The sequence below is a fragment of the Numenius arquata genome, chromosome 1, assembly GCF_964106895.1.
Source record: "Numenius arquata chromosome 1, bNumArq3.hap1.1, whole genome shotgun sequence".
Taxonomy (NCBI): Eukaryota; Metazoa; Chordata; class Aves; order Charadriiformes; family Scolopacidae; genus Numenius; species Numenius arquata.
Genome location: NC_133576.1, coordinates 75,347,493 through 75,360,525, shown reverse-complemented (window position 1 = coordinate 75,360,525; position 13,033 = coordinate 75,347,493). Strand labels below are relative to the sequence as shown.

The following is a 13,033-nucleotide window of genomic DNA, read 5'->3' as shown; positions in this document are numbered from 1 at the left end:
ATTTTTTATTTATATCTATTCCTTCTAGTCAGTTTACAAATATATGAAGACAAAATCTCATTTGAGAGTGAAAAAAGAGTGAACATCACTAAGCAAATACATGTGACAAATTTCACCTGCCTTATGTCAAGGCTGATGAGGAGGTAGAGGGTGGAGATGGGTAATTAAAATTGACTTTCACTGGCCTAGATGTTGATAAATGGGAAGTTAGATGCCAATATACTAATTTTCATGGAAAGAGGCAAACTCAACCAATCATTTCCCACACATAGTCTTTTCAGGTACTATGATCTGATCTGTGCTGTAAGGTTTCCAGGCAGAAGCTCCGCATTCAGATGGTTTTTTGTATGCAGTGTTCCTCCATATATTATTCTTTAAACCTTCTCAGCTTCAGTCCTAGTTGCAGAAATCATGGCAAAATTTACAATGGAAGGGACAGATGAATGTGATCTGGCCCAACCCCATGCTCAAAGCATGTCTAACATGAAAGTTAGAGCATGTTGTTTTGAAAAACTTCAGAGGCAGAGATTTTTACTACCTTCCAGGAACCTGTTCCTGTGCTTTAGCACTCTCGTGGATAAAATTTCTCATGTCCAATGGGAATTTTCCTTGTTGCAACCTCTGACTGCTGCCTCATCTTCTTTCTATGGGAGCCTCTGGGGACTGGTTGGCCCTGTCTTCACTGTAATCCCCATTGAGGCAGTGGAAGACTACAGTCAGATCCTGCAGCTCTCCCTGACTGAACAAACCCAGGCCCCTCAGCCTTGTATTGTACATCATGTGCTCTATGCCCCTAATCATCCTGATGGCCTTTCCAAGGCACCTCCAATCTGTTATGCTCCTCTGTTGTCTGAGGTACGCTCAACTTCACCAGGCACCTGCTAATTATCTCTTAGGGTTTGAGCTGGTACTGGCTCATTTTGTATAGCAGGTGCTGTGAGCAAACCAGGTTGAAAAATTAGAAATACAACTCTGAAGAGCAGCAAGGTATTGCTGCAGTCAGCAGGAAATGCGGGCAGGAAGGACTGCAGGTCAGTTACCCCAGCTTGATGGTCTTCACCTGTATAAACTCTCAGTTGGCTTACTTCCATGTTTGCTCAGCAATGTTTGTTCCCTGACTTCTTCTGTCCACTGGATTCCTGTTCTAATCCCTTGTCCCATGGGTAGCCTGCCCTGTGCTTCATCAGGGTGAAACATTCCTCTGCAAAGAGACTTCCTCAGGAAGAGGTGCTACCCACATCCTACTTATGGACTTGTGCAAATGGCATTCTTCTACTTCAGTGAAGCCCAAGGACTGAAGTGAAACTCAGACTGGACTGTATAAGGTGTTGAGGTGGTTGAGGGGAGGCCCTACTTCTGGCCATGGTGGCAGTAGCTGGGTTTTACTAGCTGGTGTGTATGTAGGTCTTTGTCAAGCCAAGGGTCTTGAGAGCACCTTGAGAGCAGGCACACAGCTGGTTTAACAGCTAAGCATGCAAGAGGGTGATAGAAGTCCACATTTGTGTGCAACGACTGTGTTTAGAAAAGAAGTGTCATTATTCTGCAGAGTATGAGAGATTTTGTCCTTGGTCTTTGCAATTGGAGTATGTCTTTTACAAATGAAACTTGTCCCTAGAGAGCCTTTCATCCTGTGCCACGGCACCCACAGTGCTTGAGGCTCAAGGGCTTTATATTAATTCATAGAATCATAGAATGGTCAGAGTTGGAAGGGACCTTAAAGATCATCTAGTTCCAACCCCACTGCCATGGGCAGGGACACCTCCACTAGACCAGGTTGCTCAAAGCCCCATCCAGCCTGGCCTTGAACACTTCCAGGCATGGGGCCTCAACAACTTCCCTGGGCAACCTGTTCCAGTGCTTCACCACCCTCACAGTAAAGAATTTCCTCCTAATATCTGATCTAAATCTCCCCTCTTTCAGTTTAAAACCATTTCCTCTTGTCCAGTCACTACACTTCCTGACAAAGAGTCCCTCTCCGGCTCTCCTGTAGGCTCCCTTCAGATATTGGAAGGCTGCTATGAGGTCTCCCCGGAGCCGTCTCTTCTCCAGGCTGAACAACCCCAGCTCTCTCAGCCTGTCTTCATAGGAGAGGTGCTCCATCTCTCTGATGATTTTCGTGGCCCTCCGCTAGACCTGTTCCAACAGGTCCATGTCCTTCCTGTGTTGAGGACTCCAAAGCTGGACACAGTATTCCAGGTGGGGTCTCACGAGTGCAGAGTAGAGGGGTAGAATCACCTCCGGCGACCTGCTGGCCACACTTCTCTTGATGCAGCCCAGGATGCGGTTGGCTTTCTGGGCTGCCAGCGCGCACTGCCGGCTCATGTTGAGCTTCTCATCCACCAACACCCCCAAGTCCTTTTCCTCAGGGCTGCTCTCTAGCAATTCTCTGCCCAACCTGTGTTTGTGCCTGGGATTGCCACATCCCAGGTGCAGGACCTTCCACATCCCAGCTTCAGGATTCCTCCTTCCATAAGTGTCCCTGCCATGCTGAGAGGACAGGAGTCAAGCACCTGTTTGATCTTGGCCTCCTACCAAAGCCCATAAACAACTCTAGGGCCTGCAAGAAAAGAATTAAAGCACACTTTTTTTGTGTAGACTAATCGTTTTGACGTAATTGCACATAGCAAAATTTGAACAGATTGCAAAATCCAGGCAAGAGGTACAGCACACTGATGTGTAAACTGGTGGGTTTTAAAATACCAGAACTCCTCCTGGTAAGCAAACACTGCTGGTTTAGGTAAGAGCTGATATTTGCCAAGGATGGTGGAAGAAGTAGCTCTAATCTACCCCCGGGTGCTCAGGCTTCCTCAGCCTTCAAGGAAAACCCAGTCCTGAGAAGAAAGGGAAGAAAGGAAGGATGGTAAGTAAAGACTGCAATCACTTTGAGGCTTTGCAAAGGACTAATACAAAGAATAGAAGAGGTAGGATATTGCTCACTCCTAGTCCAAGATGATGTATCTGGGCAAGAGACTCTGTGTGTGAGTTTTGGTAGCATAGAATCATTTAGGTTGGAAAAGACTTTTAAGATTATTGAGTCCAACTGTAAACCTAACACTGCCAAGTCCACCACTAAACCATGTCCCTCAGCACTGCATCTACACATCTTTTAAATACCTCATGGTATATATCATGGTAGGGTGACTCAACCACTTCCCTGGGCAGCCTGTTCCAATGCTTGACAGTGAAGAAGGCATATCCAAGTTCAACCATGCGACCACATGTTATTCTGCTGAGGCAGAACCTGCCCTGGTTAATGGAGTCCCCTCTTCCTGAGGAATCTGAAATACACAGGTTTCACAGCCTTGGTGGCAAACCCAGCTCCATGCTGCCTGTGCAGGAGAGAGGGGCTTTGCTGACGTGAGGCACACACAAGCTATCAGGGTGGCACTGCTGCAGCACAGTGGCTTTTTTTCTGTTTTAATGTTGTCCCATGCTGACGTTGAGCCCAGGCTTTACTCTTAGAGGTTTTGTTTTCTCATGTGTTAGTGACCTTTGTGCTGTAGTGTTTCTCATTTAGTAGCTGACCCAGAGCCCTGCAGAGAAACGGGTGGGAGACGGACAGTGAGCTCGGAGGATGGCAACGGCAGGTCACCACGGGAGAATGTGGCTTTTTCCCGTTGTCCTCCTTTTCCTTCAGCTGGTGCAGACAGGTACAGCCTTTGCTTTAGCTTGGCTTTGTGCTACTTTGCCTAAAGAACACAGGTAATTATATGCCATTATTTGTGCTTTGTGGACCAGGGTGACATGAGCGAAAACCTGGTAGCTTTGCTTTCTCACCTGCCTTGCTACAATTTGTCTGCTGCAGTGCAATAATATCCAGGCCTGAGTCATTAGAGGAATAACATTTTGGTCTGAAATAATTATGCCAGTGTAAAATACGGAGTTAATATGTCAATATGCAGGGCTTTCGAACTGACAGCACAAACAATGTGCTGTTCTTCACCATCCTCAAGATGTGATAATTAAATAATCCTTACTATCCATTCATAAGCTATTGGGTGACAAAATGAACCCCACAAGGTTTAACAGTGCAGAGGGGAACAAGAACCCCACACCGTCACCCACTGTGCTTGTCTGAGTCTCAACACAAACATCCTGTCTCCACTTGAGGAAGTGTCTCACCTGTCTTTGAGGTTGGAGCCTGAGATGCTTCTCTACGAGTGAAGCATGTAAATCATAGAGCAGACATGATGCATGCTTTGTTGTTTACTTTTGCTGTAAAAGTCATTTGGTGATTACAGCGGACTAGTTGGACACAACTGAACAAACACCTGAGTCACCAACATTACAAGAGCTGGGAGTAAAAGGGAGATTTTGACATCCCAGCGATGAGGTGGAAAAGGTACTTAATGGGACATACAGTGTCCTGAGAGTCTTCAGGAGGTTTCCAGGAAAATTTTCTCATACAAGCATGTAGGAAGCAATTTTGAAATTTTGAGTGCACTCATATACGTTTGATTTTAATCAATGGATTAGAAGTGGCTGACAATACAAAGACAGAAGATTACTTTAATAAAAATAGCTGTAAAATGACAGAGCTCATAAAGGAAGTAAAGAAAAACAAGGGAATAAAATTAACATATCTTTTAAAAGAGAGAAAAATCTGGCTACTTCTAAAAAAACCCACAAAACCCCGAAGTGTTTAAGGCACATGTCCAAACTATGCCAAGGTCAAGAAAGGACAGGAGGATTAGGTAAAATCATGAGCTCCTTCATGACCTGACATCCAGAAGGAAGTATAGAAAAATCTAGATCTGTATAAAAGAATTGCAAGCGTCCTGAGATAAAACCAGGAAAGCTAAGGAGTAAATAGAGTAAGATAAACATGATGTGAAAATCTAGGGCTGATCCAAGTATATGGATATTGGAAGAGAGACCAAGAAGAATGTTAGCCCGTTCCCAATGGAGAAGAAGATTTTTATTCCCTAAAGTACCAGATTATTTGTGTCCAACAAGGAGAAAAAAAACTGCTGAGTTGCACTAGTTAGGAACAAATCACATCTGTCTCCTCCAAGGACAGGATAACAGGCTGGGTGGCTGCAAAAGATGCAGTACAAGTCAGATCTCTCCATTAAGGGAGGCTTCTAACATCATTTTATATAATGCTTTTATTGTAACAAAAAGAGAAACATGGCCTGGATTAAACTACTATAAGCTTGGTGCACATCTGATTGAGAAACTGTGCTAATTGGTTGAAAGATTATACGTGCAGGGCTCCATACAGGACCTCAGATACTTGGTATTTTCCACAGGGACATGCAAGATGGAAGAGAGTGTTTACTCACTGAATTTATAGCTCATTCTAGACTGGAAGGACTACCATAAATCGGGATGAGAGTTCAAGATGACCTTGTGAAACTGGAACAGTGGTCCAACGTAAATAGAAGGCAATTCAGTAAAAACATAAACAAAATTTCACCCTCAGTCCTTCAATACACAACCAAGGAAATTTGTAAAATGTAATAAAACCAAGAAATCTCCATTTTCATGAGGATGAACAGCTAGGACAAGAAGTAATGGGATCACACCACAGTGAGGGACACTCAGTTTAGATATTAGGAAACACTTTTTAGACACTGTAAGACTACTTAAGGAGCAGATTAGGCTGTGTGGGCGAGCTGTGGAAACTCATTGTGAATCTATAGGAACAGGTTAAACAGCATCTGTTAGCACTGGTTTACTTCTCCTTGCTCTCACACTGTTAGTGCCAGAAAGAGCTCTCCCATTCTGCCTGTGATCTTGCGGTGCCGGGGACTGAGCTCAGGTGAGTAGTGTGAGCCATATGCAGATGGAAAAGGAATATTGCAAGGGTCTACCAAAAGTCCAGTACTTTGTTTATTACTGATACTTCAGTTGTCGCTAGTTTTAGCCTGTCACCCACACCCATGTTCATCTTTACCTTAGTACCTGTACTAATACTTAGTACCCTGTACTGGTGAGTATGGATTATCCCTTCCTTTGACCTCGAAGAGTTGTCAGGTATAGCTGGGAAACACAGAATAGGATGTAAAATAGTAGTGGTCTACTTAATGTTGACAACTTGCCATTTTTAAAATAATGATAGTTGCAACTGTTGTTACTAAGGCCTTTGACAGGAATTGCACAGAATTTCCCCAAATGGTGGGGGGGCTGACCAATTCTTGCAAGCGAGGTTTTATGAGCTACTTGTGCTTTTATTAAATGACCACAAATTTGTAACCTGCCTATAAATTTATCTCCTTTGCAGTCATACCAAATGCGTGCAAAGTCAACAACGGGAACTGTGAGCAGTTCTGCAAAGCTGAAGATGATCAAGTTGTATGTTCCTGTGCTGCTGGCTATGCCCTGGGCAATGACAACAAAACCTGCGTTCCTGTAGGTATGAAGCCACACTTCAAGTTCCTTCTACGGCACACACATCACATCTTCACCCTGTTTGGGAAGTGCTGGTGTGTTGTAGTGCTGTTGTAGCATAAGGAATCATGTTGACTCTTCATGCCTTTCACATCATTTGCTTGAGGTGTTGCCAACAAAGTTAATAAGATCTTAGCCAAAGGTCATAATTTAAGTAACATCAAATTAAGCAACTGTGAGCAATGAGCAGTGGCAAAAATAACGCACGGAAGTATTCTGTGTAAGTGGGTGCATTCGCGGAGCGGACTGCAAAACCTATGTCCCAGCAGGTACAAAGCTATATGAGAAACTGGTGATTACAATGGGGTGCTGATTTCTCTTCACTCACAGATTGAAACAGACCTCTCGGGCTTCAGGAGGTTTTGTTAGAAAGGAATGGGTTAGATTTCTCATTGGTGAGAATTGGTGTCTGTTTTCAAGGCCTCCAGCTTGTGCTGGACATCTACAGATCCAAATGAGTAGGCACCCAAGAAACTTCTCCCTTTACAATGCAGAGTTCACAAGGACTCATTATAATTTCAGTGGTAATGACATAATGTGATTGCAGTTATATTTCACTTATTTCCCCTCAAATATCACCTGTTCCATTTAAAAGGAATACAACCTGCCTTTCTATTTTCTTTTAAAAACATGTCTTCTGTAATATTTTTTTTCTATAGTAACCTAAATACATGAATAGCTACCGACATTGAATTTAAATCCATCAGTTTTGTCTCCTTTCAAAGTGAACATTACCAGTTATTAATTTATTCTTCTGTCTGATAATATTTGTTATAATGTCCTTTGCAATTTAATTCCAAATTGGTGTCATGAGTTTATAATTTCTAACATATAATACTTTGCTCAGTTTCCCAATTGCAAAAGATTCAATAATGGCAGGTATACGAAAATAGTGGTGCCAATAATGGAAGATGTTTACCTTTTCAATACTTTGAAAATTCTAAACCCATTTGCCCACTTGTTCAAAATGGGCGAGTTTTAGAAGTGGAAAATGATTTTCATTTTTTAACCATTCTAGTCCTTTTGAATTGTAAAGTTTTTCTTAATTTCTTGAAAAATCTAGCAGAGCCACCCCTGATAAGGACATCTGCACACCTAATTTGATTGCAAAAGGCTACTGTCAAGGAGTTTTTCTTGAACTGTTAAGCACGTTTTCTCTCATTTTCATGAAGAGTTGATTCCCTGAAAGTGACCTGTTTCCCTGCAAGCCATTTTCCTTCACTGTAGATACCTATCTGTAACTCTAAGGGCTGCTTTTGACTGCAAAACCCATGTTACAACAGGTTTGAATTATTTCTTGCGATGATGAACAACACAAGGTGCACTGGAAGCCAGATTTATTTTTCTGGCCATGAAACTGTCCTTTATGCCAAGGGCTCTGTCAGACAATGTCTGTTGAATGGCACTTCAGTGACAGAGATTGTTTTCAACAGCAACTGTCTGTCCTTCTGCTCTGCTGGAGGTTATTGTCCCTTGTATGTCACTTGGCTCAGTGCCTCAGCGACAGCACGGGAACCACCCCCCACAGAGATGGGAGGCCATGGTCCTCCGCATCCTATATATTGGCTTAAATCAGCAAGAAAGGTAGCTCTGAGCTGAAGTGAAGGCTGGTAACAGCAGCTGAGCCTTCACAGCTGTTTGCTCAGTGTTATGGACAGGAACGTCTTCCTCTCAGCATGTGATATGTGCCTCAAAGTCCCAGTACCATCCAGACATCAACTATTAGTATTTTGGTTTTGCCTTTGCAGTCAAGTTCCCGTGTGGTAAACTTCAGAGAAATTATAAAGCCGGTCGAGAGAAAGTTGGAGGAACCACAGCAAGCCCAGATGCTCATCCTGAAAATGAGGAAACCGCTGAGGCCCCGAGCAGCCATCCAGAGATCACCGGGGAGGCTGACAGTTTACCCAGTGTGTGCCCATGGCATGTAAGGCACCCTTATCCTGAGATATTTAACACCTGACCCAGCTCACCAGGACCAGCAGCCATTCGCGCTTCATCATACTCATCCCCGCTTGCCAAAGGGGGCTAACTTGATTTGAGACAGAATTCCCTGGTGTCCACATATGGGGTGGTTGTCCCCCTCTTGAGTACTGCGATTCTGCACAGGTCTCCTACCATGAATGACGTTGTGCCTTCATTTCAGCATCAAGCAAATGCTGAGAGGAGGAGGCCAGGAAGGATTAGGGTTGCAGATACAGGACGTAGAGCTGGGTGAGCCACCGGGCCCCTTCCCTGCCAGCCACCCCGTTAGTCAGGTTGCAGCATCAGAAGAATAGCCTGAGTTCCTGTTGTGGCCAAGACTAAAGCGAAACAAAAGCAACCCCAACAGGAATAGTGCTATTACAGTACCAGCTAAATTTTTTTTAAAAAACAGCAACCAAAACCTGTTGGTAAAAAGCCTGAATGTGCAAACTCTGCTTTGAGCCGGGAAAAAGGTCTGTCTTGACAAGTTTCCCGCTGTGGTGGCTGCTCCTCAGTGTAACTCTCATGACCTCTGAATGAAGGATACCTTTGACAGAAAATACGTATGAAAATGTCTACTTTCAGAAAAACTGCTTGAATCTCAGCCAGCTGCTCAGGATTTCTCTGTATGTATGTTTTTGTGCTTTATCTTTCTTCTCTCTCTTTGTAGGCCGTTCTAATAGAAGATGAGGATGGTGAATGGTTTTGTGGGGGAACAATTCTGAATGAGTATTTTATACTTTCTGGAGCTCAATGCATTAACCAGTATAAAAACTTACGGGTTCTTGTCGGTAAGTGCTTCTCATTTTGCCCTTTACTACAAAAATAAGAAACAGTCCCGTGTTGCAGGACACTGAACTCTGTGCAAGAGTTTTTCTTACCTTCTTTTTATTTCTCACTGCCTCATCTTGTCCCTTGACTAACAGCGAAATACGTGTTCAACTTTGTTGAATGTACAGTTTCTTTAAGCTTGGCTGTGGCCTAGCATAGCTGATATATGGTAGGAGCCAAATATAAACCAGGAAGGTATACGAGGAAGTAAGGTTGAGTTGATGTAATTAAATTGGTCTAACATTACACCTCTATGCAGTTTGCTGTGTTGGCCAAACCTTGAAGAATTTCAGATGCCTCATTCAGATGTGAGCCATAACTATTTTGACAGCATGTAGATACTAGTCTGAGACTGTTCCATACCCGAAACCTCAGATTCATTATTTGTGTCATTTATGAAAAGTAGTTTACCACAAGTTTTAAGCACTGAAAAATGGTGTTCTGAGTCATAAAAATTGGAGTCAGCCTACAATAGGAAAGAAAAAATTGTTTGCCTAAGCTCCAATTGTCTGTCCATTTAATTCCCAAAGAATAGAATAGAATCATAGAATGGTTAGAGTCAGAAGGGACCTTAAAGACCACAGAGTTCCAACCCCCCTGCCATGGGCAGGGACACCTCCACTAGACCAGGTTGCTCAAAGCCCCATCCAGCCTGGCCTTAAACACTTCCAGGGATGGGGCATCCACAACTTCCCTGGGCAACCTGTTCCAGTGCTTCACTACCCTTACAGTAAAGAATTTCCTCCTAATATCTAATCTAAATCTCCTCTCTTCCAATTTAAAACCATTACCCCTTGTCCTGTCACTACATCTCCTGGCAAAGAGTCCCTCTCCGGCTCTCCTGTAGGCTCCCTTCAGATATTGGAAGGCTGCTATGAGGTCTCCCCAGAGCCGTCTCTTCTCCAGGCTGAACAACCCCAGCTCTCTCAGCCTGTCTTCATAGGGGAGGTGCTCCATCCCTCTGATCATCTTCGTGGCCCTCCACTGGACCCGTTCCAACAGGTCCATGTCCTTCCTGTGTTGAGGACTCCAAAGCTGGACACAGTATTCCAGGTGGGGTCTCACGAGTGCAGAGTAGAGGGGTAGAATCACCTCCGGCGACCTGCTGGCCACACTTCTCTTGATGCAGCCCAGGATGCAGTTGGCTTTCTGGGCTGCCAGCGCGCACTGCCACCTCATGTTGAGCTTCTCATCCACCAACACCCCCAAATCCTTTTCCTCAGGGCTGCTCTCTAGCAATTCTCTGCCCAACCTGTGTTTGTGCCTGGGATTGCCACGTCCCGGGTGCAGGACCCCGCACTTGGCCTGGTTGAACTTCATGCGATTTGCACGAGCCCATCTCTCAAGCCTGTCCAGGTCCCTCTGGATGGCATCCCTTCCCTCCAGTGCATCGACCACACCACCGAGCTTGTTGTCGTCGGCAAACTTGCTGAGGGTGCACTCTATCCCACTGTCCATGCCTCCGACAAAGATGTTGAACAGCACTGGTCCCAGTACCGACCCCTGAGGAACTCCACTCGTCACTGGCCGCCAATTGGACATTGAACCATTGACCACAACCCTTTGAGTGCGGCCATTCAGCCAGTTCCTTATCCACCAAGTGGTCCATCCATCGAACCCATGACTTTCTGATTTTGAGACCAGGATGTCATGCGGGACAGTGTCAAACGCTTTGCATGAGTCCAGGTAGATGATGTCTGTTGCTCTGCCCTTGTCCACCAAGCCTGTGGCAGTATTGTAAAAGGCCACCAAATTTGTCAGGCACAATTTGCCCTTGGTGATGCCATGCTGGCTGTCTCAAATCACCTCTATATTTTCCATGTGCCTTAGCAGAGATTCCAGGAGGATCTGCTCCATGATCTGGCCAGGCACAGAGGTGAGGCTGACAGGCCTATAGTTGCCTGGGTCTTCCTTTTTTCCTTTTTTGAATATTGGGGTTATGTTCCCCTTTTTCCAGTCAGCGGGAACTTCGCCAGATTGCCACGATTTCTCAAATATGATGGAAAGCGGCTTAGCAACTTCGTCCGCCAGCTCCCTCAGGACCCGTGGGTGGATTTCATCAGGTCCCATGGACTTATGCACCTTCAGGTTCCTTAATAGGTCTCGAACCTGATCTTCTCCTACTGTGGGTAGTTCTTCATTTGCAGAGCCCTTGTTTTTGCCTTCCGTGATTTGGGAAGTGTGGTTAGAGCCCTTGCCGGTGAAGACTGAGGCAAAAAAGTTGTTCAGTAGCTCAGCCTTATCCATATCCTGGGAGGCCAGGTCTCCCATTTCCTTCTGGAGAGGGCCCACAACTTCCCTAGTCTTGTCTTTGTCCCTGACATATCTGTAGAAGTTTTTCTTATTGTTTTTGATGTCCCTGGCTAGATTTAGTTCTGCCTGGGCTTTCGCTTGCCTGATCTGATTCCTGGCCACTCGGACAGTTTCTTTATTTTCTGCCCATTCTAGCTGTCCCCGCTTCCACCCTCTATAGGCCTCCCTTTTGGTCTTGAGCTTGTCCAGCAGCTCCTTGTTCATCCACACAGGCCTGCTGGCTATTTTGCCTGACTTCTTCTTTTTCGGGATGCACCTCTCCTGAGCCTGGAGGAGGCGATCCTTGAATGACAACCAGCTTTCTTGGGCCCCTCTCCCCTCCAGTTCTTTCTCCCACACTACCCTGGCAATCAGATCTCTCAGGAGACCGAAGTCTGCTCTTCTGAGGTTCAGGGTAGCGAGCTTGCTGCACACCCTCCTCGCTTTCCTATGAATCTTGAATTCTACCATTTCGTGGTCACTGCAGCCGAGGCTACCCTTGAACTTGACATCCCCCACCGGAGACTTCATACAAATTGAGAAAGACTAAATATATATAAACGCGTAAATTTTTGTATGCAGAACATTAAAGTTTTAAAAGACAATGAATATCTATACCGTGTTTAAGTCTGTTTGGCTATGTTGCTCTACAAATGAGAGGGGCAAGATCCTTCCCTTCTGTGTTGAGGCTTTTGATTAGATATCATAAGAGTGTCATTGAGAATATTGTAATGAAGCCCAAAGCTTTATACCAAAGCTTTCATTGAAAGCATTATTCTGGTAGCAAAGTTCTGCTTTTCTACTTGCTTGGCATTTTGGCAGCCCTCCAAACTCCCTCCAAAATTGGTATAAAAGGCTACAGCATCAGGATACAGGAGTGGTCTATTTTATTTGTACAGTACAATGCCTATACAAAGTGCAAGGAACTTGGACCCTGCTTTTATTGAGAGGCAGTTTAGCCTTGTTGGTATTGTCTTATTAACAACTGCTTTAATAATCTGACACAGGGATGGTGGACAAAGACAATGAAGAGCCAAGTAGATCAATGCACAGAGTGGAAAAAATAATTGCACATGCTGAATTCAATACAGAAACTTTTGACAATGATATAGCCCTTCTCAAATTAGAGGAACCTATCACATTTTCTGAAGATGTTGTTCCAGCATGCCTTCCAGAAGAAGACTTTGCTAAGAACGTTCTGATGAACCAAACATTTGGAATTGTCAGTGGCTTTGGGAAGAGGTTTGAACTTGGGCAGACGGTCAAAAGAATGAAAGTGCTTCAAATCCCTTATGTGGACAGGGACACTTGCAAGCTTTCCCTTCGTAACCCAGTCAAAGGAAACATGTTCTGTGCTGGATATGATAAAGATGGAGAAGATGTCTGCCAGGGAGATGGAGGAGGCCCACATGTAACCCAATACAAAGGCACTTATTTTGTTACTGGTATCATCAGCTGGGGAGAAGGGTGTGGAAGGCAAGGGAAATATGGAGTTTACACCAACTTGTCAAAGTTCCTACCCTGGGTAAGAAGTGTTTTGACAGAAAACTCTTAG

General features: G+C 44.6%; 1 protein-coding gene across 1 annotated transcript; it reads left to right on the top strand.

Moving 5' to 3' along the window:
- Window positions 1-3,574: 3,574 nt before the first annotated feature.
- On the top strand, window positions 3,575-13,033 carry LOC141464598 (coagulation factor X-like). The gene is made up of 5 exons (XM_074147648.1): window positions 3,575-3,650; window positions 6,227-6,358; window positions 8,142-8,317; window positions 9,026-9,146; window positions 12,486-13,033. Exons 1-5 carry the CDS (start codon window positions 3,575-3,577, stop codon window positions 13,031-13,033), a joined length of 1,053 nt encoding a protein of 350 aa, XP_074003749.1.